The following is a 23,396-nucleotide window of genomic DNA, read 5'->3' as shown; positions in this document are numbered from 1 at the left end:
ACTTCTGCTCCTATTTCCTATGTTCCTAATTAGGGAAGGGCAATAAATGCTGGCCTTGCCAGCAATGGCCACATCCGATGAATGAATAAAGCTATAAATATCCAAGATTAATTTATGGAACCCATCTCTAACTGCTCACTACTGGATTTGTAACAGCAAGCGATTTAACAAAATTACATAATACACAGGTATTCCACTTGGTCTAAAGTACTTCAATCTAGCAATATAAGTGATGAATCAGTGACAGTGCTGCCTAACAATGACCCAATACAGCAGCAACCTCAGTTTTTCATAACCTAACAGCTTTTTCCATCATGATGTCTGAGGAATAATTCTGCTCCACTTAAACATTCATAAACACTCTTGATTAATAAGGTAGCCCTCAATTTATAAAGCATGTTTTGATGATGTGAGGATTAAGCAATCACAGAAAGAATTTCCATTAAAATAGCACCTTACCACATCCTTATGCTGTTTCAAAACACTTTACAAGCTACGGATTAGTTTTGAAGTGTAGGCCATACAGAGGGAGATTGTGACAAAATACAAGATGATATTAATAATCTTGCAGAGTGGGCATGTAATATGCAAATTAATTTCAATATAGGTAAGTATGAGGTGGTGCATTTTGGTAGGAAGAATAAGGAGGGCACATACTCCTTGGAAAATAAGCATGTAAATGATGTAGAGGAGCAAAGGGATTTAGGGCTACAGATATAGAAACCACTAAAAGGAGCATCGTAGGTTGATAAAACCATAAATAATTTAATTTCTAGAGGTTTAGAATTGAAAAGCACAGAAGTCATTTTTTTTTTACAGAACTTTGGTGAGACCACACTTGAAGTATTGTACTCAATTCTGGTCTTCATGTTACAAAAAAACAATATAGAGGTACTGGAGAAGTTGCAAAAAAGATTTTTGAGGATGATACCAGAACTGAAAGGTTATCCCTATCAGGAGAGATTGAACAGGCTGGGGCTCTTAGGCTGACCTGATAGACGATTTTAAGATTATGAAAGGTTTTGAAAGGTTATGGAAGATATTTCCACTTGTGGGGGAGATAAAAACTAGCATCCATAAATATATGATAGTCACTAATAAAATCAATAAGAATTCAAGAATGGTACATGTTGATTAGAATGTGTAACTTGCTGCCACAAGAAGTAATTGAGGTGAATAGCACAGATGCATTTAAGGGAAAGCTAGATAAATGCATAAGGGGGAAAGGAATAGGAGGATATGCAGCTAGGGCTAGACGAAATAGGGTGTGAGGAGGCTCATCTGGAACATAAACACCTGTATGGACCAGTTGGGCTGAATGGCTTGTTTCCTGCTGTACATTCATTATAATTTTTGGTGCTAATCAGTGAGGAAGGCATGTCAGCCAAATCACTGAGAAAACCCCCACCGCTTCATCAAATAATGCCATGGGATCTATTATATTCACCTGAATAGACAGACAGCACCTCAGTTATATTTTTCGTCCAAAAGGTGGTATTTACAAAACTGAAGCATTCCCAGTAGTGCACTGAAATAGCAGCCTAGATTTTGTGCTCAAGTCTGTATTAAGACTGGAATCCACAACTTTCTGGCTCAGCATCAAGTGTGCTATCAATTGAGCTAAGTGAACATTTATGAATTATGTTTATGCAACAGATCATTACATATAGTACATGAGAAAAGGAACACACTCTGTTTGGCTTGCACCTTATGAAAAACAAATCAGACAATTAACTCTTTTCATTTTGATATTTTAGAAAATTCTATTATATTCAATGGGAATTGAAAACTGCTTTGGGTGGGAAAGTTTTTAAGGTCATGTGGATAGACTGTATTTAGATCAAATTATGTAACATAAAACACAACTGCCATTATATGGAAGCTATTTTTAGATAGAGCTGGGAACGTTTGCATTTGGCTCAACCAGAACTTGCACATAAATGTAAAACACTGGACTGCACGACACTGAAGAGCAGGGTCACTGATTTGCAGTGACTGAATAATCTCTGGATCACCATATTTTTACCAATAGTTTAGTACAAAATTCCACAGTTCTGTCTACTTTTCTATGGAATCAGCAGCCTTAGTTATAGAAGGGTTGATTCACTGGTTGGATACCCCAGCAACGAGCTGCACTCACTAGGGAGGGTTGGTTAGGAAATCACAGGTGAAAAGTCGGGCACAATGGTCCTATAGTTTTCTATTGTTCCCTGTGAGCATTGCACCTCATTGGGAATGTGCAGTTAAGGGTGCCCTACAGTTTGACAAATTCAGTCTGTGTTGAACAAAACTTATCAGTGCATACATCATTAAATAGCCGGGCCCTGAACTGCTTTGATTTGAGGCATCGTAGTGTAGGTGCTGAGCTGCACCCTCCCCATGGATCCTCTGTCAATAAACCCAAAAGACTTGAGGAGTTGGGCTTATTAAAAACAGATTTCGTTCTGCCATTATTAGGGGATCAAGAGATGCAGGAGCTACTCAAAGATATTTTCCTTCTGTCTTCACAAGAGTCCAATGTGAGCCGCATGGAAGATGGCAGGATCCCCAAAGACACATTGTACAGCGAGCTCGCCACTGGTATCAGACCCACCGGCCGTCCATGTCTCCGTTATAAAGACGTCTGCAAACGCGACATGAAATCGTGTGACATTGATCACAAGTCGTGGGAGTCAGTTGCCAGCATTCGCCAGAGCTGGCGGGCAGCCATAAAGACAGGGCTAAATTGTGGCGAGTCGAAGAGACTTAGTAGTTGGCAGGAAAAAAGACAGAGGCGCAAGGGGAGAGCCAACTGTGCAACAGCCCCAACAAACAAATTTGTCTGCAGCACCTGTGGAAGAGCCTGTCACTCCAGAATTGGCCTTTATAGCCACTCCAGGCGCTGCTTCACAAACCACTGACCACCTCCAGGCGCGTATCCATTGTCTCTCGAGATAAGGAGGCCCAAAAAGAAAAAAGAAAAGAATATGAAAGGTGCAGGAATGACCAGAGATTAGGGAAGGGGAGAAAGTTACATGCATTAAAGCCTTTAGTACAAATGAAAAGCTAGGAACAGATAATTGAAGCCAGACAAATGAATAGGCTGAAATTGTTTTGGCCTGACATGTGGCTGCAAGGGGCAGGAGGCAGGGATGGGACATCTAACAGTTGGCAGGAAGAATTTTGTGGGGGCTGGGAGGAGAATTCATACTCCTCCATGTCCCACAAAAATCCTTAAAACCACTCACCTTTTAACTCACAGTTTAAAAGTAGTCTCTTTAAGGACAGCTGGTTAGGCTGCTCTACATAGGGCTCCATGGTAATGGGGCTTGCGCAGCATGTGCGCCACCCACTGGAACTCTAAAACAGCAGTGGTGTCCTATGTATGCCTATACAAGCTGACTCCTGACAACGCAGAGCATGTGCAGGGTGATCGCGGACATCAGCAATGCGAGCAAACATTTGCCAGCCCGCCAGTATGAATGCATGTATGTGCACAGAGAAAATAGGAGCAGGAGTAGGCCATTTGGCCCTTCGAGCCTGCTCCACCATTCATTATGATCATGGCTGATCATCCAACTCAGTAACCTGTTCCCACTTTCGCCCCACATCCTTTGATCCCTTTAAACCCAAGAGCTATATCTAACCTTCTTGAAACCATACAATGTTTTGGCCTCAACTGCAAGATGTCACCACGCAATGACATCCTCACTCCTCAATAGCCATCTCCAGTCACCCAAACAGTACCCCGCTCCCTTCCACCATCTCTGCTTCAATCACCGCTTCACCCCGCTCGATCCCTGCCATGCCACGCCACTGCCTTCCCGCAGCCACTGGCTCCCCCTGCCCACGTCCCCCCACCTCAGCTACTCACTCCCGCACAATGGCCGCTCTCCCCCCTCGGCCACTCACTCCAGGCCTCTCTGCTTCCCCCCTATCAACCACTCGCTCCCGCCCTTGACACTTTCTCCCGCCCCACTGGCTGCTCTCCCCCCTCAGCCGCTACCATGTCACCCCATCACCCCTCGCGGCCCGCCTTGCTTCTTCGGGCAGCATGGAGGGGAACGATTGAATGTGGGAGTGAGCGGCTGAGAGGAGGGAAGCGGCGTGGTCTGAAGCGAGTGGCTGGACGGTGGGAGGGAAGCAGGGAGCGAGCGGCCGGATAGCGGGGTGGGGAGGAAGCGGGGAGCAAGTGACTGGAGGCAGGGGGAGCGACGACGCTGGAGCAAGTGGCTAAGGGAAGGCAGTGGGGAGCGAGTGACGAGAAAACGGGGGCAGGGGGGAGCAGCAAAGAGAAGTGCAATGGAAGGAGGGAGCGAGGGACTGTAGGGGGTGGGATGGTGGCGGCGATGGCAGCTATTGAGGGGATTTTCGGGTTAAATTTGTTTTTTGTGATAAATTGAGCAGCGCCATCTTTATTAATGGCAGCTACCTGAGACATCACAGACAGTGACGTTTCAGAGGAAGAGGCTGTATTTGTGCATGTACTAGTACTGTGCCACCTAGTGGTTGCATTGTCAGCATACCATAGAACCATAGAAAAATTATGGCAGAGAAGGAGGCCATTCAGCTCATTGTGTCCGTGCCGGCCGAAAAAGAAAACTAGCCACCAATCTAATCCCACTTTCTAGCACCTGGTCCATAGCCTTGCTGGGTTACAGCACTTCAGGTACATGTCCAGGTACCTTTTAAAAGAATTGAGGGTTTCTGCCTCCACCACCATTCCTGGCAGTGAATTCCAGACATCCACCACCCTCTGGGTGAAAAAGTTTTTCCTCATGTCCCCTCTAATCCTTCTACCAATCACCATAAATCTGTGCCCCCTGGTAACTGACCTCTCCACTAGGGGAAACAGGTCCTTCCTGTTTACTCTATCTAGGCCCCTCATAATTTTGTACACCTCAATTAAGTCACTCCACATCCTCCTCTGTTGTAAGGAAAACAACCCTAGCCTATCCAATCTTTTTCATAGCTGCAACTTTCGAGCTCTGGCCACATTCTTGTAAATCTCCTCTGTACTCTCGCCAGAGCAATTATGTCCTTTCTGTAATGTGGTGACCAGAACTGCACGCAATACTCCAACTGTGGCCTAATCAGCGTTTTATACAGTTCCAGCATTACATCCCTGCTTTTGTTTTCTATACCTCGGCCAATAAAGGAAAGCATTCCATATGCCTTCTTTACCACTCTATCTACCTGTCCTGCCACCTTCAGGGACCTGTGGACATGCACTCCAAGGTCTCTCACTTCTTCTACTCCTGTCAATATCCTCCCATTTACTGTGTATTCCCTCGCTTTATTTGCCCTCCCCAAACGCATTACCTCACACTTTTCTGGATTGAATTCCATTTGCCAATTTTACGCCAACTCAACCAAACCATTGATATATTTTTGGAGTCTACGGCTATCCTCTTCACTATCAACTACACGGCCAATTTTTGTGTCATCTAAAAATTTCCCAATCATGCCTCCTATATTTATGTCCAAATCATTAATATATACCACAAATAGCAAGGGACCCAACACTGAACCCTGTGGAACGCCACTGGAAACAGCTTTCTATTCACAAAAACATCCGTCGACTACTACCTGTTGTTTCCTGTGCCTGAGCCAATTCTGGATCCAACCTGCCACATTCCACAGTATCCCATGGGCTTTTATTTTTCTGACCAGTCTGCCATGTAGGACCTTGTCAAATACCTTAGTAAAGTCCATGCAGAGCACATCCACTGCACTACCCTCATCAATCCTTCTTGTTGCTTCCTCAAAAAACTCAATTAAGTTAGTAAGACATGACCTTCCCTTAACAAATCCATACTGACTATCCCTGATTAATCCCTGCCTTTCTAAGTGGCAGTTTATCCTGTCCCTCAGAAAAGATTCTAACAATTTGCCCACCACCGAGGTCAGACTGACTGGCCTATAATTATTTGGCCTTTCCCTCGCACTCTTTTTAAACAATGGTACAACATTCGCAGACCTCCAATTGTCTCGCACAACTCCTGTATCTAGTGAGGATTTGAAGATGATCCTCAGTGCATCCGCTATTTCCTCCCTGGCTTCCTTTAACAACCTGGGATGCAATCCATCTGGCCCTGGCAATTTATCAACTTTCAAGGATGTCAGATCCTCTTGTACTTCCTCTCTCATTATGCTTATCGTATCTAATATTTCACACTCCTCTTTAACTACAATGTCTACATCAACCCTCTCCTTTGTGAAGACAGAGACAAAAAAACTCATTAAGAACCCTGCCCACATCTTCTGGATCCATGCATAAGTTCCCTTGTACATCTCTGATAGGCCCTACCCTTTTCTTAGTTATCCTCTTGCTCTTAATGTACTGATAAAACATCTTTGGGTTTTCTTTGATTTTACCGCCAATAATTTTTCATGTCCTCTCTTTGCTTTTCTAATTTCCTTTTTTACTTCACCCCTGCACTTTTGATAATCCTCTAGGCTTTCTAAAGATTAAGATTTTTGTGATCCTCATAAGCTTTCTTTTCCTGCTTGAACTTACCCTGTGAGCTTCTAGATAACCAGGGGGCTCTAGATTTGGCAGTACCACCCTTTATCTTTGTTGAGACATGCCTACACTGTGCCTGTAGTATCTCGCTTTTGAATGCCTCCCACTGGTTTGCTACTGATTGTCCTTCAAGTCGCTGTATTCAGTCCACTTTCGCGAGGTCACCTCTCAGTTTCTTAAAATTTGCCTTCTCCCAATTTAAAACTTTTACTCCTGCTTTATCTTTGTCCTTTTCCATGATTATGCTAAAACTTACTGTATTATGGTCACTATCTCCAAAACGGTCACCCACTGTTACTTCATCCACTTGCCCAGTTTCATTACTGAAGACTAAATCTAGAATTGCGCCCCCTCTCGTTGGGCTTGTTATGTGCTGGCTAAAAAAGTTCTCTTGAATGCAGTTCAAGAATTTTGTCCCCTCTGTGCCCTTCACACTGTTTTGCATCCCAGTTGATATTGGGGTAGTTGAAATCCCCAACTATTATTGCCCTATAGTTTTTGCACTCAGAAATTTGCCTACATGTTTGTTCTTCTACCTCCCTCTCACTATTTGGGGGTCTATTCTACACTCCTAGTAGTGTGGCTGCCCCTTTTTTATTTCTGAGCTCCACCCATATGGCCTCATTTGATGATTCATTTAGCATATCGTCCCTCCTCAAAGCTGTTATTGATTCCTTTACTAATAATGCTACACACCCTCCTTTTTTATCTCCCTCTCTATCCCACCTGAAAACTCTATATCCAGTGATGTTGAGCTGCCATTCTTGCCCCTCCTTAAGCCAAGTTTCTGTTATAGCAACGATATCGTGTTGCCATCTGTACCCTCAGCTCATCAGCTTTATTTACTAGACTCCTTGCATTTAAATAAATACCCTTTAACACTGCCAAATTCCTGTGCTGCACACTTTTTAACCTTTGCTTCTTCTGTCTTTCAGAGTCACTCGGTAATTTTCTGCCTCCTGTTCCCTCTTCTGAAATTGTCCTATCTAAGACTGCGCTCAGGTTCCCATGCCCCTGCCAAGCCAGTTTAAACCATCCCCAACAGCATGGGTAAACCTTCCTGCAAGGATATTTGTCCCAGTCTTGTTCAGGTGCAGACCGTCTGGCTTGTGCAGCTCCCACCTTCCCCAGAACTGGTACCAATGCCCCAGAAATCTGAAACCCTCCCTCCTGCACCATCTCTCCAGCCATGCATTCATCTGGTGTATTTTCCTATTTCTATACTCACTAGCACGTGGCTTTAGGAGTAATCCAGAGATTACTACCTTTGAGGTCCTGCTTGCTAAACGCAGCCAAGTGAATTAGGCTCCTGCCTGTTTCCAGTTACAGTCTCGGCCTCCTATTTCCCAGTCTAGACTAAAAAGGGTCAGGCCAGACCAGCAACCTTACCAGGGTGCTAAATCTTTATTTTTTTTGGAATTTTGCTGTTGTTACTGCCCCATTCCTGATGAAAAATAGGATGTTAGAGGGATCAAAACTGGACTCATGGGGTTATAACAAATGATGAGGAGATAAGGTGAACCCAGGGCAGGTGAGAAAAAGAGGTAGTAGGCAGCTGAGGCAGCTGCAAAGATGAGCTCATTCTTCCAGGTAAAAATGTTCATGAGCTCGTCACGTTTGGTGTTGTCAGATAATGATGGCTAAGCAAAGAAAGGGTGCCAGAGAAGAGAGTTTGTCATTCAGAAGAGGATCCTGGAGTTGTCCTTATTGGGAGGATCAGAATGAGGAGAGGGAGCTGCAGTGTTGTTTTAGATGATCAAACCAGATCTTGCAGTGGGAATCAAGAAGAACAGCTGAAAAGGCTGTTTTTAATCTTTAACACCATTTCTCGGGGGTTCTGGAAAAATTATGACAGAACATCAGGAGAAACCCCCAGAAGTTCCAGGCTCATTTTTGTTTATCCTTCCAAATTACTGGAGATAATGTAATTTATTAACAAAATGCATACATCAAAGCACGATAAAATAATAGCATGGTAGAGTGATGTATAAAGCAATGACACCATTAGGCGATTCTAACTAAGATAATTAAGCACAAACATCTTACCAGAAACTCAAAATATACTCCTAGAGTCATTTACATTTATGGCATAGGAGGAGGCCATTCGGTCCATCGAGTCCATGCTGGCTGTCTGCGGAGTAATTCAGTCAGTCCCACTCCCCCACTTATCCCCATAGCCCCGCAAGTTTACTTCCTTAAAGTGCCCATCCAATTTCCTCTTGAAATGATTGATTGTCTCCGCTTTCACCACCCTCATGGGCAGCGAGTTCCAGCTCATTATCACTCGGTGTGTAAAAAAGTTCTTCCTCACATTCCCCCTGCATCTCTTGCCCAAAAGCTTCAAATGTGTCTCCTAGTCCTTGTACCATCAGTTAATGGGAACAGTATTTCCTTGTCTAACTTGTCTAAGCCTGTCATAATCTTGTACCCCTCTATCAAATCTCCCCTCAATTTCCTTAGTTAGGCCACACTTAGAATATTGCGTGCAATTCTGGTCGCCACACTACCAGAAGGATGTGGAGGCTTTGGAGAGGGTACAGAAGAGGTTTACCAGGCTGTTGCCTGGTCTGGAGGGCATTAGCTATGAGGAGAGGTTGGATAAACTCGGATTGTTTTCACTGGAACGACGGAGATGGAGGGGTGACATGATAGAGGTTTACAAAGTTATGACTGGCATGGACAGAGTGGATAGTCAGAAGCTCTTTCCCAGGGTGGAAGAGTCAGTTACTAGGGGACATAGGTTTAAGGTGCAAGTGGCAAAGTTTAGAGGGGATGTGTGAGGCAAGTTCTTTACACGGAGGGTGGTGAGTGCCTGGAACTTGCTGCCAGGGAAGGTGGTGAAAGCAGGTACGATAGCGACATTTAAGAGGCATCTTGACAAATACATGAATAGGATGGGAATAGAGGGATATGGTCCCCGGAAGTGCAGAAGGTTTTAGTTTAGACAAGCATCAAGATCAGCGCAGGCTTGGAGGGCCGAATGACCTGTTCCTGTGCTGTACTGTTCTTTGTTCTTTGTTGTTCCTTTGCTCCAAGGAGAACAACCCCAGCTTTACCAACCTAACCTTGTAACTAAAATCCCTCATCCCTGGAACTATTCTGGTAACTCGCCTCTGCACCCTCCCAAGGACCCTCATATCCTTCCTAAAGTGTGGTGACCAGAACTGGATGCAGTGTTCTAGTTGGGGCCTAACCAGAGCTTTATAAATGTGCAACATAACTTCCCTGCTTTTGTACTCCGTACCTTTATTTATAAAGCCCAAGATCCCATATGTTTTACTAACCACTCTCTCAATATGTCCTGCCACTTTCAAAGATCAATGCACATGCACCCCCAGGCTTCTCTGTTCCTGCACAGTCTTTAGAATTGCGCATTAAGTATGTATTGCCTCACCCGATCCTTTCTGCCAAAATGCATCACCTCACACTTGTCTGTATTAAATTCTATCTGCCACTTGTCTGCCCATTCTGCTAGCCTATCTTGTCCTGTTGCAGGCAGTTCAAATCATCCTCACTGTTTGCAATGACCCCAAGTTTGGTATCATTGGCAAATTTTGAAATTCTACTCTGTATTCCAAGATCCAAATCATTTATACATACTAAAAAAAAAAGCAGTGATCCTAGCACTGACTCTTGGGAACACCACTGTCTACTGTCCTCCAGTCTTAAAAAAACAACCATTCACGACAACTTGCTACTTTCTGTCCTTAAGCCAATTTTTTTATCCAGTTGGACACTGACCCTCCTATTCCATAAGCCTCAATTTTCAATTATCAAACACTTTCTTAAAGTCTATATAGATAACATCCACCGCATCCCTTCATTAACCTTCTCTGTTACCTCATCAAAAAATTCAATTAGATTAGTCAAGCATGATATGCCTTTTACAAATCCATGCTGGCTATCCTTAATTAGCTCAAACCTCTCCATGTGTCTGTTGATTTTTTCCCTGATTTTTGTTTCTAAAACCTTACCAACCACTGATGTTAAACTAACTGGCCTGTAGTTGCTAGAACTGTCCTTACACCCTTTCTTGAATAAGGGTGTCATATTTTCCATTCTCCAATCCTTTGGCACCTCCCCCATATCGAGGGAATATTGGAAGACTATGGCAAGCCCTTCCGCTATCTCCATCCTCACTTCCTTTAGCAGCCTGGGATGCAAGTCATCTGGACAAGGTGACTTAACTACCCTAAGCATATCCAGCCTTTCCAGTACCTCCTCCCTCTCACTTTTTACCCTATTCATTGCCTCTACTCTTCCCGCTTCAACTGATATTTTGTCAGATTCCTCTTCCTTAGTAAACACTGATACAAAGTACTCTTTAAGAATTCTAGCCTTGCCCTTCACCTCTTTGTCCCAAATAGGTCCCACCTTTTACTACCCACTTATTATTTACATGCCAGTAGAAGATTTTTGGGTCCCCTTTTATGTTGACTGTCATTCTATTCTCATATTCTCTCTTTGCCAGTCTTACTTTCCTCTTCACCTCCCCAATCACCTTAATGTATTTGAAATAAAAACAGAAAGTGCTGGAAATACTCAGCAGGTCAGGCAGCATCTGTGGAGAGAGAAGCAGAGTTAACGTTTCAGGTCTGTGACCTTTCATCAGAACTCATTACATCTACACCATATTGTATTTGGCCTGGTTATCACTTGAAGAATTCACCTGACATGCATCACACACCCTCCTTTTTTGTCTCATCATAATCTTTATCTCCCTTGTCATCCAAGGAGCCCTGTTTTTAGTTCCCCTACTTTTCTCCCTTGTTGGAATGTACCTAGCCTGTACCTGAAGCATCTGTTCCTTAAATATAACCCATTGTTCCATTACAGTTTTTCCTGTCAGTCTTTGGTTCCATTTTATCCTGGCTAGATCCCTCCTCATCGCATTGAAATTAGCTGACTTCCAACCTGGCCGTTCTATCTTATCTCGTTCCTTGCTTTTCTGCATTAGGAGTCTAAACCTTATGATACAATGGTCACTCTTACCCAAGTGCTCCCCCCACAGACACTTGGTTTACTTGGCCCACCTCATTTCCCAGCACCAGATCCGTCAATGCCTCCTTTCTAGATGGGCCAAGAACATACTGTTCAAGGAAGTTCTCCCATGCACAATCCAGAAATTCATCCCCCTCCTTTCCCTTTATTCTAAAATTATCCCAATCAATATTTGGGTAATTAAAGTCCCCCAACATCATCACTCTATAGTTCTTGCACATCGCTGTGATCTCTCTGCAGAGTTGCTCCTCTATCTCTCTTTTACTATTTGGAGGCCTATAGAATATCTCTAGTAGTGTGATCATATCCTTTTGCTTCTGAACTCTAACCAAATGGATTCTGTCCTTGCCCCCTCAAGGACATCCCCACTTTCCAACACTACAATGTCTTTCCAATCAGTACTGTTATCCCATCTCCCTTTTTCCTTCTCTATCTTTTCTGAACACTTTTTATCCTTGTATATTAAGCACCTATCCCATCTTATTATTATTTTGAGATAATTACCTGGAATTGTGTGGGTCTTCCCCTGGTCTTCCAGGTAACTTTGCAAGAAGTTGGCAGAGCCCCCGGAGAAACAATGTAAATGACTAAATGGCCATTTACGCTGTTTGTTTACTGTTTCTATCATTGATGTTACTGTGTAAGATTGGGAAATCAGAATAATCCCTGTGGAAATTCTTCCCTTTTTTTAATACAGTAGTTGACAGATTCTTTTCTTATTTTTACCTGAAAATGTGACTTTGTTTTATGATGTAAGACATAGGTGCAACTGGTCTCACAAAACACGTCATGTTTTCCTGTTACTGGTGGGACACCAAGGTACGGCTGCACTGATACATTAAGATTATTTGGTGAATTATGTTACAGAAATGCCAAGATAAAGCATTTAAGAAGATTATTCAAGACCAAATCCAGAGTTTGAGCACATGGCAGGTGAATTCTACACCTGATCTTTCCTGCTTATTCGTTGAACTTTGGTGGAAGAGCTGCAAATATCCCAGAAAAAACGGCTTAAACTACGGAGCAGAAAATCCTACAGAAATTCACCTCAATAATGTGCAACACACTTTACAATACATTCAACAATCCCAGAGTCTATAATCTACTGCTACTCATTAAAAAGATTTATCCTTCACAAGACATTTCCATAATTATGTTAAAATGTCTATATGTGTAAAGAACTACCTTAGTCCTTTTGCTTAGGTGTATAGTGCTTTGATTGATTCCTATACAACATTAAAATTGTACATTTTACGAGCTAGATCTATTTTGTGTGTACCTGTCATGTTTCTAGGTTCGGAAGAAGAGTAAAGCCTGCAGAGCTGGATTATGTGAGGGAGATGAGCTCATCTCGATCAACAGTAAACCTTGTTCAGAATTAACCCATTCTGAAGCCATGCAGCTGATAGATGGGACCAGTGAAACTCTGCAAATCCTCATTAAAAGGTAGAGCCATTTATGCTGAAAACCAACAAGCCTATTTCTTTATTAGCACTTATGTTGTTTACATTTTACGATGATAGAACCCAACATTAAAGTACAGGAAGTGAAAAAAGTACTTTGATTTAGTCACTCAGTTGACTCACTAACAAGATGACATCTAACTGATGTAAAATGCTTAATTACATTATTATTGAGATTTCCTTAAGGTAATCAGACTCTATTGAAAGTAGTTGTGCTTTCCTGTATAATGCTAACGTCCTGTAGACATTATTATCCAAACACTTTTGCACACTGGGCAGCTCAATGGTTGAAGGCTATATTCCCAAATAGAAGATTATGGGCATGAAACTGAGTAGCGTGACACGGCTAGATGCCTACTTCCATTTCCCAAGGGCACAATACAATGCCAGCCAACTCCTGTGTGGCATTCTGCAAGGATATGGGCACATGCAGGTGTGTCCCCTGCATGTGCCATAAGATGTTGATTTGGCGCTACCCTGATGTCACACAGCCCACCTAGCTGATGTAAGCCCCCAGGATCCCAAATTTGGGCAACAAATGTCCATGCAGAGTCTTTATTGTTTAGTCAAGAAAATAGAAGTGGGAAGCTGCAAGATGGGCCCTGCAGTAGTATTATTTAAAGGGCTGGGCACTCTGGTTGCAGGTAAAGTAATTTTTGGAAATCTTTCTTTTGTAAAGTGTCTGAAAGTATTCTGTAATGTTTTTGGAGGTGTTTTGGTGAGTTCCTTCTATTGCCAGAGGGTATTGCCTCATCCTCACAGGGATTGCAGGTGACCTTCCCATACAAAGGCTGCAACAGGTATGGTGCAGCAGTGGCAGTGCCTCTGGGTCTGCAGCACATGAAGCAGAGGCTGAGGAGAGGTCACGCTCTGCTCCATCCCCTCTGCCAAGTTGGAGTTGGACTCCTTCATTCTTCTTAATAGTCATGAGGCTGCCTGACAGGCTAGACAATGCACCCAGCATCTTGGTGTGCAATGCTCCTTCAGCACTCTCCTATATGCTGTCCCCAACTAGTTTACTAGACTAATACCTGGAATGGGCAGGCTGTCTTATGAGGAAAGATTGGACAGGCTAGGCTTGTATCCGCTGGAATTTAGAAGAGTAAGAGGCGACTTGATTGAAACATATAAGATCCTGAGGAGTCTTGACAGTTGGATGTGGAACCCGACCCCTCGAGCTTGCTGCACCATTCAATAAGGTCATGGCTGAACTGATTACTCCACATTTCCACCTATCCCCGATAACCTTCCACCCCCTCGCTTATCAAGAATCTATCAACCTCTGCCTTAAAAATAGTCAAAGACTCTGCTTCCACCCCCTTTTGAGGAAGGGAATTGCAAAGAATCACGACCCGCTGAGAGAAAAAATTTCTCCCCATCTCTGTCTTAAATGGGCGACCCCTTATTTTTAAACAGTGAAGCCTAGTTCTAGATTCTTCCACAAGGGGAAATATCCTTTCCACATCCACCCTGTCAAGACCCCTCAGGATCTTATAGGTTTCAAACAAGTCACCTCTTACTCTTTCCTGGCACCAACTGAAACTAGCTTTCAATTCCAGATTTGTATTAATTAATTGAAATTAAATTCCACCAGCTGCCATGGTGGAATTTGAACCTGTTACTAGTTCATTGACATTACCACAATACCACCATCTCCCCTTAAGGAAGAAGACCAAAACTGTACACAATACTCTAGGTACAGTCTCACCAACACCCTGTACAGTTGTAGCAAGACTTCCCTACTTTTATACTCCATCCCCCTTTCAATAAAGCCCAACATTCCATTTTCCTAATCACTTGCTGTATCTGCACACTAACTTTTTGTGATTCAAGTACGAGGACACCCAGATCCCTCTGTACTGCAGCATTCTATAGTCTTTCTCCATTTAAATAATAATCTGCTTTTCTATTCTTCCGACCAAGGTGAATAACCTCACATTTCCCACATTACACTCCATCTGTCAAATTTTTTCCCACTCACTTAACCTATCTTTGCATCATCAGTAAATTTGGCTATAATACACTCTGTACCTTCATCCTAGTCATTAATATGGATTTTAAATAGTTGAGGCCCCAGCATTGATCCCTGTGGCAGTCCACCAGTTACAGTTTGCCAACCTGAAAATGCACCATTTATCCCGACTCTCTGTTTCCTGTTAGTTAGCCAATCCTCTATCCATTCTAATATATTACCCCTAACACCATGAGCTCTTATCTTCGGCAGTAATCTTTTATGTGGCACCTTATCAAATGCCTTTTGAAACTCCAAATACATGACACTAAGTGTGGTTTGGGCGGGAAGCAAAAGGTCCATGGTCACACCATCAGCTGCTTGGTCATCATTGCCAGATAGCAGGATGAGGTTGTGCTGGGAGTTGAGAATGGGTATAAGGCAGGAACATACCATCATCCTCAATGTTCTCAGAGATGTCAGATGCCACAAGTCCCATCGCAGAGGCCCCATGATGCAGAGAACCATCTCCTCCATACGGCTTAGGAATTACAGGTATCCTTGTCCTCCGTCAGTTCTGCTTTGCTCCATTCTATTGTGTGCCACCTTGTTCTGCAAGAGAGAGGGCAGAATGTCAGAGGTTGTGTAGCACTGTATTTGGGTGATGTACCTGCCATAGCTGAATAACTGAAGGTCTGTGAATGGAGTGAGAGGTGGGTGTGAGGCTGGCAGCATTGGTGGGTGGGTGAGAATGTGGTCTCTGGATGTTAGGTGTGACTCCCGAATGCCAGGGAGTGCTGCTGGGTGATTGATGGGTGTGTGGAGCATTGAGCAGTTTGTTGGGTAGGAGATGTCACGTGAAGATGCATTCACTGACCTTGACCACCTGCATGAGGTCATTAGATTTCTTGTGGCACTGTTGCCAGACCCTCGGTTCCCAACTCTGGGATTCAATCTTTCTGACCACCTGCTTGCACTTCCTTCTGAGGGTTGACCTTGAGGGTTTCCTGGTCCCCAGTCTTTCCCCATGGCATCTTTCCTCATGCCCATCTGCACCACTAATGCCTCCAGCACTGCATCTGTCATTATGGATCCCTCTTCCCTGTGTTCAGTTTCCAAGAATTTACATTTCAGCAATCTTTTTGTGTAGTTTCCCTTTAAGATGTAGTCTGCCTTTAAGAACATCAGGCTGGTTGTACCACATGACCTGCAAACAATGCTGCTGGGCCTCCTACTGTGTGCAGAGTTCACTGGCAGTGTTCAGGAACAGACAGCAGCGCTGGCAGCACACCGGCTAGTGCCACAATCATGAACTGAGGTGGGTATATTCTGTCCACCTCAATCAGAACAGGCACTGGCAGGTTCGAATCGTGACCCTTGTGCCCAAAAAATGAGGCTATCCAATTTATCGTCATATGAATGGAACTTGTATGTCCATCTGCAAATCATTTCCTTGCAAGATTAGGTGAGATTTTTTACTTCACAGCCAGGCCACTAGATGGAGAACCATGTGGAAACAAGACATTCCAACCCACAGGGACAAGGGAGAAATGGCATCATTGAGATCATCTGATTCGAATTACACTTCCTGGCAGCTTTTGACAAAGCTGCATTAATAGCAGTGGAATAATTTGTGGGCTAGATCATCCCACTGTCTGAGCTAGGGAAGGCCATATGACAGTGAGTCAGTCACGACAGATCATAGAAAATCAAGGCTGAAGGTGAATAACCCACATTTAGAAAAACACACACAACAACAACAACTTATATTTATATAGCACCTTTAACATAATAAAAACATCCCAAGGCCCTTCACAATAGCATTATAAAACAAAGTATGATACCAAACCACAAAAGGAGATATTAGGTCAGATGACCAAAAGTTTGGTCAAAGAGGTGTGTTTTAATGAGTGTCATAAAGGAGGAAAGTGAGGTGGAGAGGTGCAGGGAGGGAATTACAAAGCTTGGGGCTTAAGCATCTGAAGACGTGGTCACCAATGGTGGAGCGATTAAAATCATGGATGCACTAGAAGCCCAAATTAAAGGAGCACAGATATTTTGGAGGGTTGTGGGGCTGGAATAGATTACAGAGATAGGAAGGGATGAAGCCACGTAAGCATTTGAAAATAAGGATGAGAATTTTAAAATCAAGACATAGCTTGACTAGGAGCCAATGTAGGCCAGTGAGTACAGGGGTGATAGGGGAACGGGACTTGGTGCAAGTAAATGCACGGGCAGCAGAATTTTGGATAGCCTCAAGTGCACGGAGAGTAGAATGTGGAAGACCAGCTACGAGTGAGTTTGAATAATCAAGTCTAGAGGAAACAAAGGCATGAAAGAGGGTTTCAGCAGCAGGTGAGCTGAGACGGGGCAAAGTCAGGCAATGCTACGGGGGTGGAAATAGGCGGTCTTAGTGATGGCATGAACACGAGGTCAGAAGCTCATCTCGGGGTCAAATAGAATACCAAGCTGTGAACAGACTGGCTTAATCTCAGACCGTTGCCAAGGAGAGGGATGGATTTGGTAACAAGGGAACAGAGTTTGTAGTGGGGACTAGAAACAATGTCTTCAGTCTTCCCAACATTTAATTAGAGGAAATTTCTGCTCATCCAGTACTGGATGTCGGATAAGCAGTCTGATAATTTAGCAACAGTGGAGGAGTCTAGAGAAGTGGTGGTGAAAACTAAAGCTGTGCTTTTGGATGATGTCACCAAGAGGCAGCATGTAGATGAGAAATAGGATCGGGCCAAGAATAGATCATTTGGCAACACCAGAGGTAACGGTATGGGAGCAGGAAGAGAAGCCATTGCAAATGATACTCTGTCTATGATTAGATAGATAAGAATGGAACCAGGTGAGAGCAGTCCCACCCAGCTGGACGACAGTGGAGAGGCGTTGGAGGAGGATGATGTGTTCAACCGTGTTGAAGGCTGCAGACAAGTTGGGAAGGACGAGGAGGGATAGTTTACCTTTGTCATAGTCACATAGAATGTCCTTTGTGACTTTGGTAAGAGCTGTTTAGGCACTGTGACAAGGGCAGAAACCTAATTGGAGGGATTCAAACATGGAGTTCCGGGAAAGATGGGAACAGATTTGGAAGGTGACAACATGTTCAATGACTTTGGAGAGGAAAGGGAGATTGGAGATGGGATGGTAGTTTACAAGGGTGGTGGGGTCAAGGGTCGCTTTTTTGAGGAGAGGGTGATGACAGAAGATTTAAAGGAGAGAGGGACAACACTTGAAGAGAGAGAACCGTTTACAATATCAGCTAACACGGGGACCAGGAGGGGATGTTGGGTGATCAGCAGTTTTGTGGGAATAGGATCAAGGGAACAGGAATGAGAACAGAAATTGCCAGAAATACTCAGCAGGTCTAACAGCATCTGTGGAAAGAGAAACAGAGTTAACATTTCAGGTCTGTGATTTTCACCAGAACAAGGGAACAGGAGTTGGATCCTATGGAGAGGACATGAGGGTATACACATTTTAGTAGGGGTTGAGCTATTGTGCTTGTCAAGATAGAAGGTATCAATATTGGGAAAATGAATATTTGCCACTTTTCACACCCAGTGTTAACATCAAGTACTTCTGGGTCACATGTATCATAAATTGGAGAAAGGGTAAAGCTCCATCTATTTTGATCCACATGAACACCCCAAGTCACTTTTCTATTCTTCATTTCAGCCATCCTTGCAAGCTCTCTCTTGTCAGGGGGCCTTACCCAATGCAAGCACAGATCGGAGTACTTTGTAGGGAGGTCAGTGTGCTTCATTTGCAGCGTCCCTGACTTTCTGGTGAATGTAGGGGGCTATGAATCAGGCATGTGGCTTCTCCACCCAGTTCTATGTTCCACACACCTGACAAGTGATGTTCCATGCCAGGAGCAGAGTTGTACAAATTTACCTCATATCTTGAATGCATATTCAGGTCAAGAGATTAGAGACTTGTTACTTGATAATTTTCATAGACAACTGCTAAATGTCGCTCTTACTTTCTGTCAGTAGTGTTGCACAATATTAAGTAATTAGTGATTTAAATCACAATTGAATAGCTTAATAAGATGCATTAACAATCTGAATGATAAATTTATTCTTCTTCATGTCTAGCAGTAACACAGTTCAATGAATTCTCAATTATAGTTGTGCGCAATGTATTACATTCCAGAATGTTTTAAAATGATTGAATGTCATAAAAAGGTTCTTGGTTATTACATTTGGGAAAATTTTTACTGTTATAGGAACTTAAAGAACTAGTTGCAGTGCTGGTTGTCCTAATATTGTAGAATTCCTGTTCATTTGCATATATATATATCTATATGGCATGTATCATACTTTGCAGGCAATCGTGATTGTTTATGCAGTAACACTATCAAAATGCCTTCAAAGATTAATTTTAATGTATGTGGGAGTTATAGATTTGACCTTTTACCATCCTTATTTGCAACTTAATTGATTTGTTGATTGCTTCCATTTTCTTTAAAGTTTAATTAACTTTGGTTGGGCTAGCTGTAAAGTGGCTGTAAATCTGAACGATGTCTTCCAGAGCCTTTCATCATTTTGAATGCCTGACTCACTAGTGCTTCACAGGTGCAATTTTAGCCCCATGCTTTCTATATCTTTAATGTATATTTAGGCAATTAGATTAGAGGCTCGTTACTTGATAGTTTGTACAGACAACTGCTGATTGGTGCACTTCCTTTCTGTGTCACCAGTCTAAATACAATCTCCTACCATTGCATGAAAAATTCTAACCTCAAAAGGTTACACATGCTAATCAAAAACTTATGTAAAGAGAAAGGTTTAAGCACTTTTTTACATTTCCCAAGTACAACACGACTCTAAAACTTTAAATGTTCTGACTGAATATAGATACAGATTTAGATCATGGTGCAACCATGAAGAATTTGAGATACTAAATTAATAATTTAAACAGTCTCTGCAGCTACCAAATTGTTACATTTAAACAACATCCATAGTACTAAAATTAAATAGAAATTCTGTAATCGATATCAAGGTACATTTTCAACTTGCTGCTCAGGCAGAAAACTGCCATTGCAGCTCAGCTGTGTATTCCAGAAACCACCTGATATTCATTTTCATTTCCATTGATATCAAGCTGAAAATCCATCCTCATGGTTTCTCATTGCTGTAGATGGTGGGCAAGAAATTGGGCTCATTAGCACTTTTTTGGGGTGCTACGAGTGCCCTTAGAGCTCCAAAATGGCATCCGTGGTGCTCATACATTTGTGGGACCAATCAGGCTGAATGCCATATGGGTAAGGGCGTTAGTGTGGGCGCACAGTGAATGGCTGCTAAAGGTTTGCAGAAGAGGCAGATCATGAGGTCAATCAGCATACAACACTGGACATCAGCAGTGCCATTTTGGAACTTAAAGCTCCAGCTAATGCTCTTTCTTAACCTTGCACAGCTGAACCCGTGTTCAGCAGCAGGAAGGACTCCCCACCTGCTCTATTTAAAGGCATTATCAACTACTTACAGGTTCATGGCTGGTTGATTTCTTCTGGCTGTTGCTACAATTCTACAAGTGTTTGCTGCTTTCTATTGTTGTTTCAAGTTGCAAAAGTCCACAGGGAGGGGTGTGGCAGATGCTAAAGGACTTTTTGCTGACCTCAAGGCTTCTGCACAAACCAGTTGCTCCCAGACTGGTAGACAGACCCCTTGAAATACAGCATGACCTAGAGAATGAACTGAGGGCATGCAAAGCAGGGCAAGTTGCTGGAAGTGGAAGTAGGAGGAGGGGGGAAGAAGAGTTCTCTGCAGGAGGCCATGTCTGCCCAGAGTGTTCAGGCAACAATTCTCCAACTGGAAGCTCAGCGAGTAACAATGTGCGAGCTGTCTGTGCTTCAGTAAGGAGGTCCTCACTGAAATCTGCCACCTGCTGCAGCCACAATTGCAACCTCAGCAGAGCAAGAACCTCCTTGCCAGTGGCTGTGAAGGTGATTGTGACAATTAACATTTATGCGTATTGCTCCTTCCAGGCTGCAGCTGGAGATATTTGCAACATCTTGAAGTTTGCTGTCCACTGTTGCATAAGGGATGTCACTAAGGCTCTCAATTCATTGAGAGCTGTTTAAGCAGGTGGAGCGAGCATATAGCTCCGCTAGGATTGTACACTTCCCCATGATGCAGGGTGCTAACATTGCTTTGCGCATATCTCATGTCAACTGCACACTATGCCAGAAATGAAAGGGATTCCACGTTCTCAATGCCCAGCTGGTGTGTGACCATAGGCAGCAGATCATGCAGGTCAAAGCTCGGTATACTGGCATAAGTCACGATGCCTTCATTCTGCTGCAGTCCGCTGCACCCTCTGCATCTGAGCCCCTATGGCAAACCAAAGGGTGGGGCTACCGGGCGACAAGGGCTGATGGCATGGCTCAGGAATCTAGTGCACAACCCTTGCACATGTGAACATCATGCATACAATCAAAGCCATGGTGTCATACAAAATGTGATAGAACAGACCATTGGCATGCTGAAACAATGTTTCTATTGCCTGGATTGTTCTGGAGGAACCCTGAAAAACTCAGCAGAGTGGGTGTCAAGATTTGTGGTGGTCTTCTGCACACTGCACAACCTTGCTATCATGAGGAGACAGCCCTTGCCACCAACTATATGATGAGCAGCTCAGGAGCATGAGGAGGACAAGGTGCAGAAGCATGAGGAGGAGGAGGAAGAAGAGAAGGATGAGGAAGGGAGGGAGCAACCTGGACAAGCCCTTTCTGCTCAGGGTATCCATCAAGAATTCATCCGCGTGCAATACCAGTAACTGCACCCCCAATTCCCCATTCACCAACAGTCCCATACCATACAGTGACATCAAAGGGTCTGCTTGGCCACAATGATAAAATAAAAGCCACCACAAAATAAACATTCCAAACAAATGAATATTTATAAATGAAATCATGCCATATTGCATAAAAAAGCCAACAAGTCATCCTTGTGCATTCCCTCAGTGCTTGTCTTCTATATGCCTTTGTCTATCCCTAGTACTCCTATGCAGTACTACCCCAGTGGCTGCAACAGAGCTGGGGGAAAGCCATTGGCATTCAGTGGAAGAGACTGCAGATAGCCTTGGAGGATGACCTTGAGCTTCTCTGGGCCTCAAAGGCCGAGCAGCAGACTGCAACATCTTGGTACGGGTGGTAGCAGTCTAGGCTGGCTGACAGGCAACATAAAGAAACTGGAACAAAAACAAGAAATGCTGGAATCACTCAGCAAGTCTGGCAGCATCTGTGGAAAGAGAAGCAGAGTTAACGTTTCGGGTCAGTGACCCTTCTTCGGAACTGACAAATATTAGAAAAGTCACAGATTATAAACAAGTGAGGTGGGGGTGGGGCAAGAGATAACAAAGGAGAAGGTGCAGATTGGACCAGACCACATAGCTGACCAAAAGGTCACGGAGAAAAGGCAAACAATATGTTAATGGTGTGTTGAAAGACAAAGCATTAGTACAGATTAGGTGTGAATACACTGAATATTGAACAGCAGCAAGTGCAAACCTGAAGAAAAACAACCTGAAAAAAACAGTGGGTAAGCAAACTGAACAAACTAAGATGAAATGAAATAAATGCAAAAAAAGATTGTAAAAAATGTAAAAAGGAATGTAAAAAAAAGGAAGAAAAAATAACTAAAAATGAAAGTAAAATGGGGGGCTGTCATGCTCTGAAATTATTGAACTCAATGTTCAGTCCGGCAGGCTGTAGTGTGCCTAAAGAAACTGGAGGAGTGTTCAGGGCAGGCAGATGAATGTTGTTTTCCTGAGAGAGGACAGCAGGTTCATGCTTTATGGAGCCACTGTCACATCCCCTGGGCAGCACCTCAGTAATCAGAGTGATCTATTGGGGGGACTGCAGTGAGACCCTGGAAGTCCCTTTGCACACTGTAACTCACAATCATAATGGCAGCAGGCTGAGCTTGCATGACAGCAAGTTGGCCTGGCATGACAGTAGTCTGAGCTGCCACTGAAGCATTCAAACATTGGGTGGTATCTGCTTGTACTGCAATAGAAACTGCAACATTGACCATCAGATGACCACTTTCATGCTGGAAAAAATGGGCTCCAAGCTCTGCACAAAGCCCTGTGCCGTGGCACTGGACTCCTCCATGTTCCTTGACATTGACCACAGGCTTTCTGACAGGATTCCCAATGCACCAAACATTTTGTTGTGAAAACCCATTAGTGTTCTTCTGTAGGTTGCCCCATCAAAGTTCTCATATGAGTCCTCTGCAGCAAAACCTGTGTAAAATCTCGCCCTCCGGCCAGCTGGCGCCTGTGCTATCCTTGCTCCCCGCCTTGGCTGCAGGCCACTCGTGCCCATTCTCTCACCATTTGCAGATTCCACTGCTAATTTATCTGTTAAGGTATGCACAATGTCAGTATCTGAGTTGTGCCAATGCTATGTCTTCATTATCACTGTCTTTTTGTTGTTCCTCTACTGCCTGGCAAGGTTGCA

At 43.6% G+C, this 23,396-nt stretch overlaps 1 protein-coding gene across 4 annotated transcripts in view; it reads left to right on the top strand.

The window, feature by feature from the left end:
* LOC137373863 (synaptopodin-2-like) overlaps positions 1-23,396 on the top strand; it is a 156,909-nt gene that overhangs the window by 79,544 nt on the left and 53,969 nt on the right. For 3 of the 4 annotated variants that reach the window (XM_068039380.1, XM_068039352.1, XM_068039372.1), the window contains exon 2: positions 12,801-12,952. The exons of the other annotated variant lie outside the window; for it this stretch is intronic. In XM_068039380.1, the coding sequence (XP_067895481.1) occupies positions 12,801-12,952 (152 nt within the window). The remainder of the gene's footprint in view (positions 1-12,800; positions 12,953-23,396) is intronic. 4 annotated transcript variants of the gene reach the window in all.

The sequence above is a fragment of the Heterodontus francisci genome, chromosome 1 (genome assembly GCF_036365525.1).
Source record: "Heterodontus francisci isolate sHetFra1 chromosome 1, sHetFra1.hap1, whole genome shotgun sequence".
In the NCBI taxonomy this organism is placed as follows: domain Eukaryota; kingdom Metazoa; phylum Chordata; class Chondrichthyes; order Heterodontiformes; family Heterodontidae; genus Heterodontus; species Heterodontus francisci.
The sequence above is the reverse complement of the archived record's forward strand: the minus strand, read 5'-3'. Positions and strand labels throughout refer to the sequence as shown.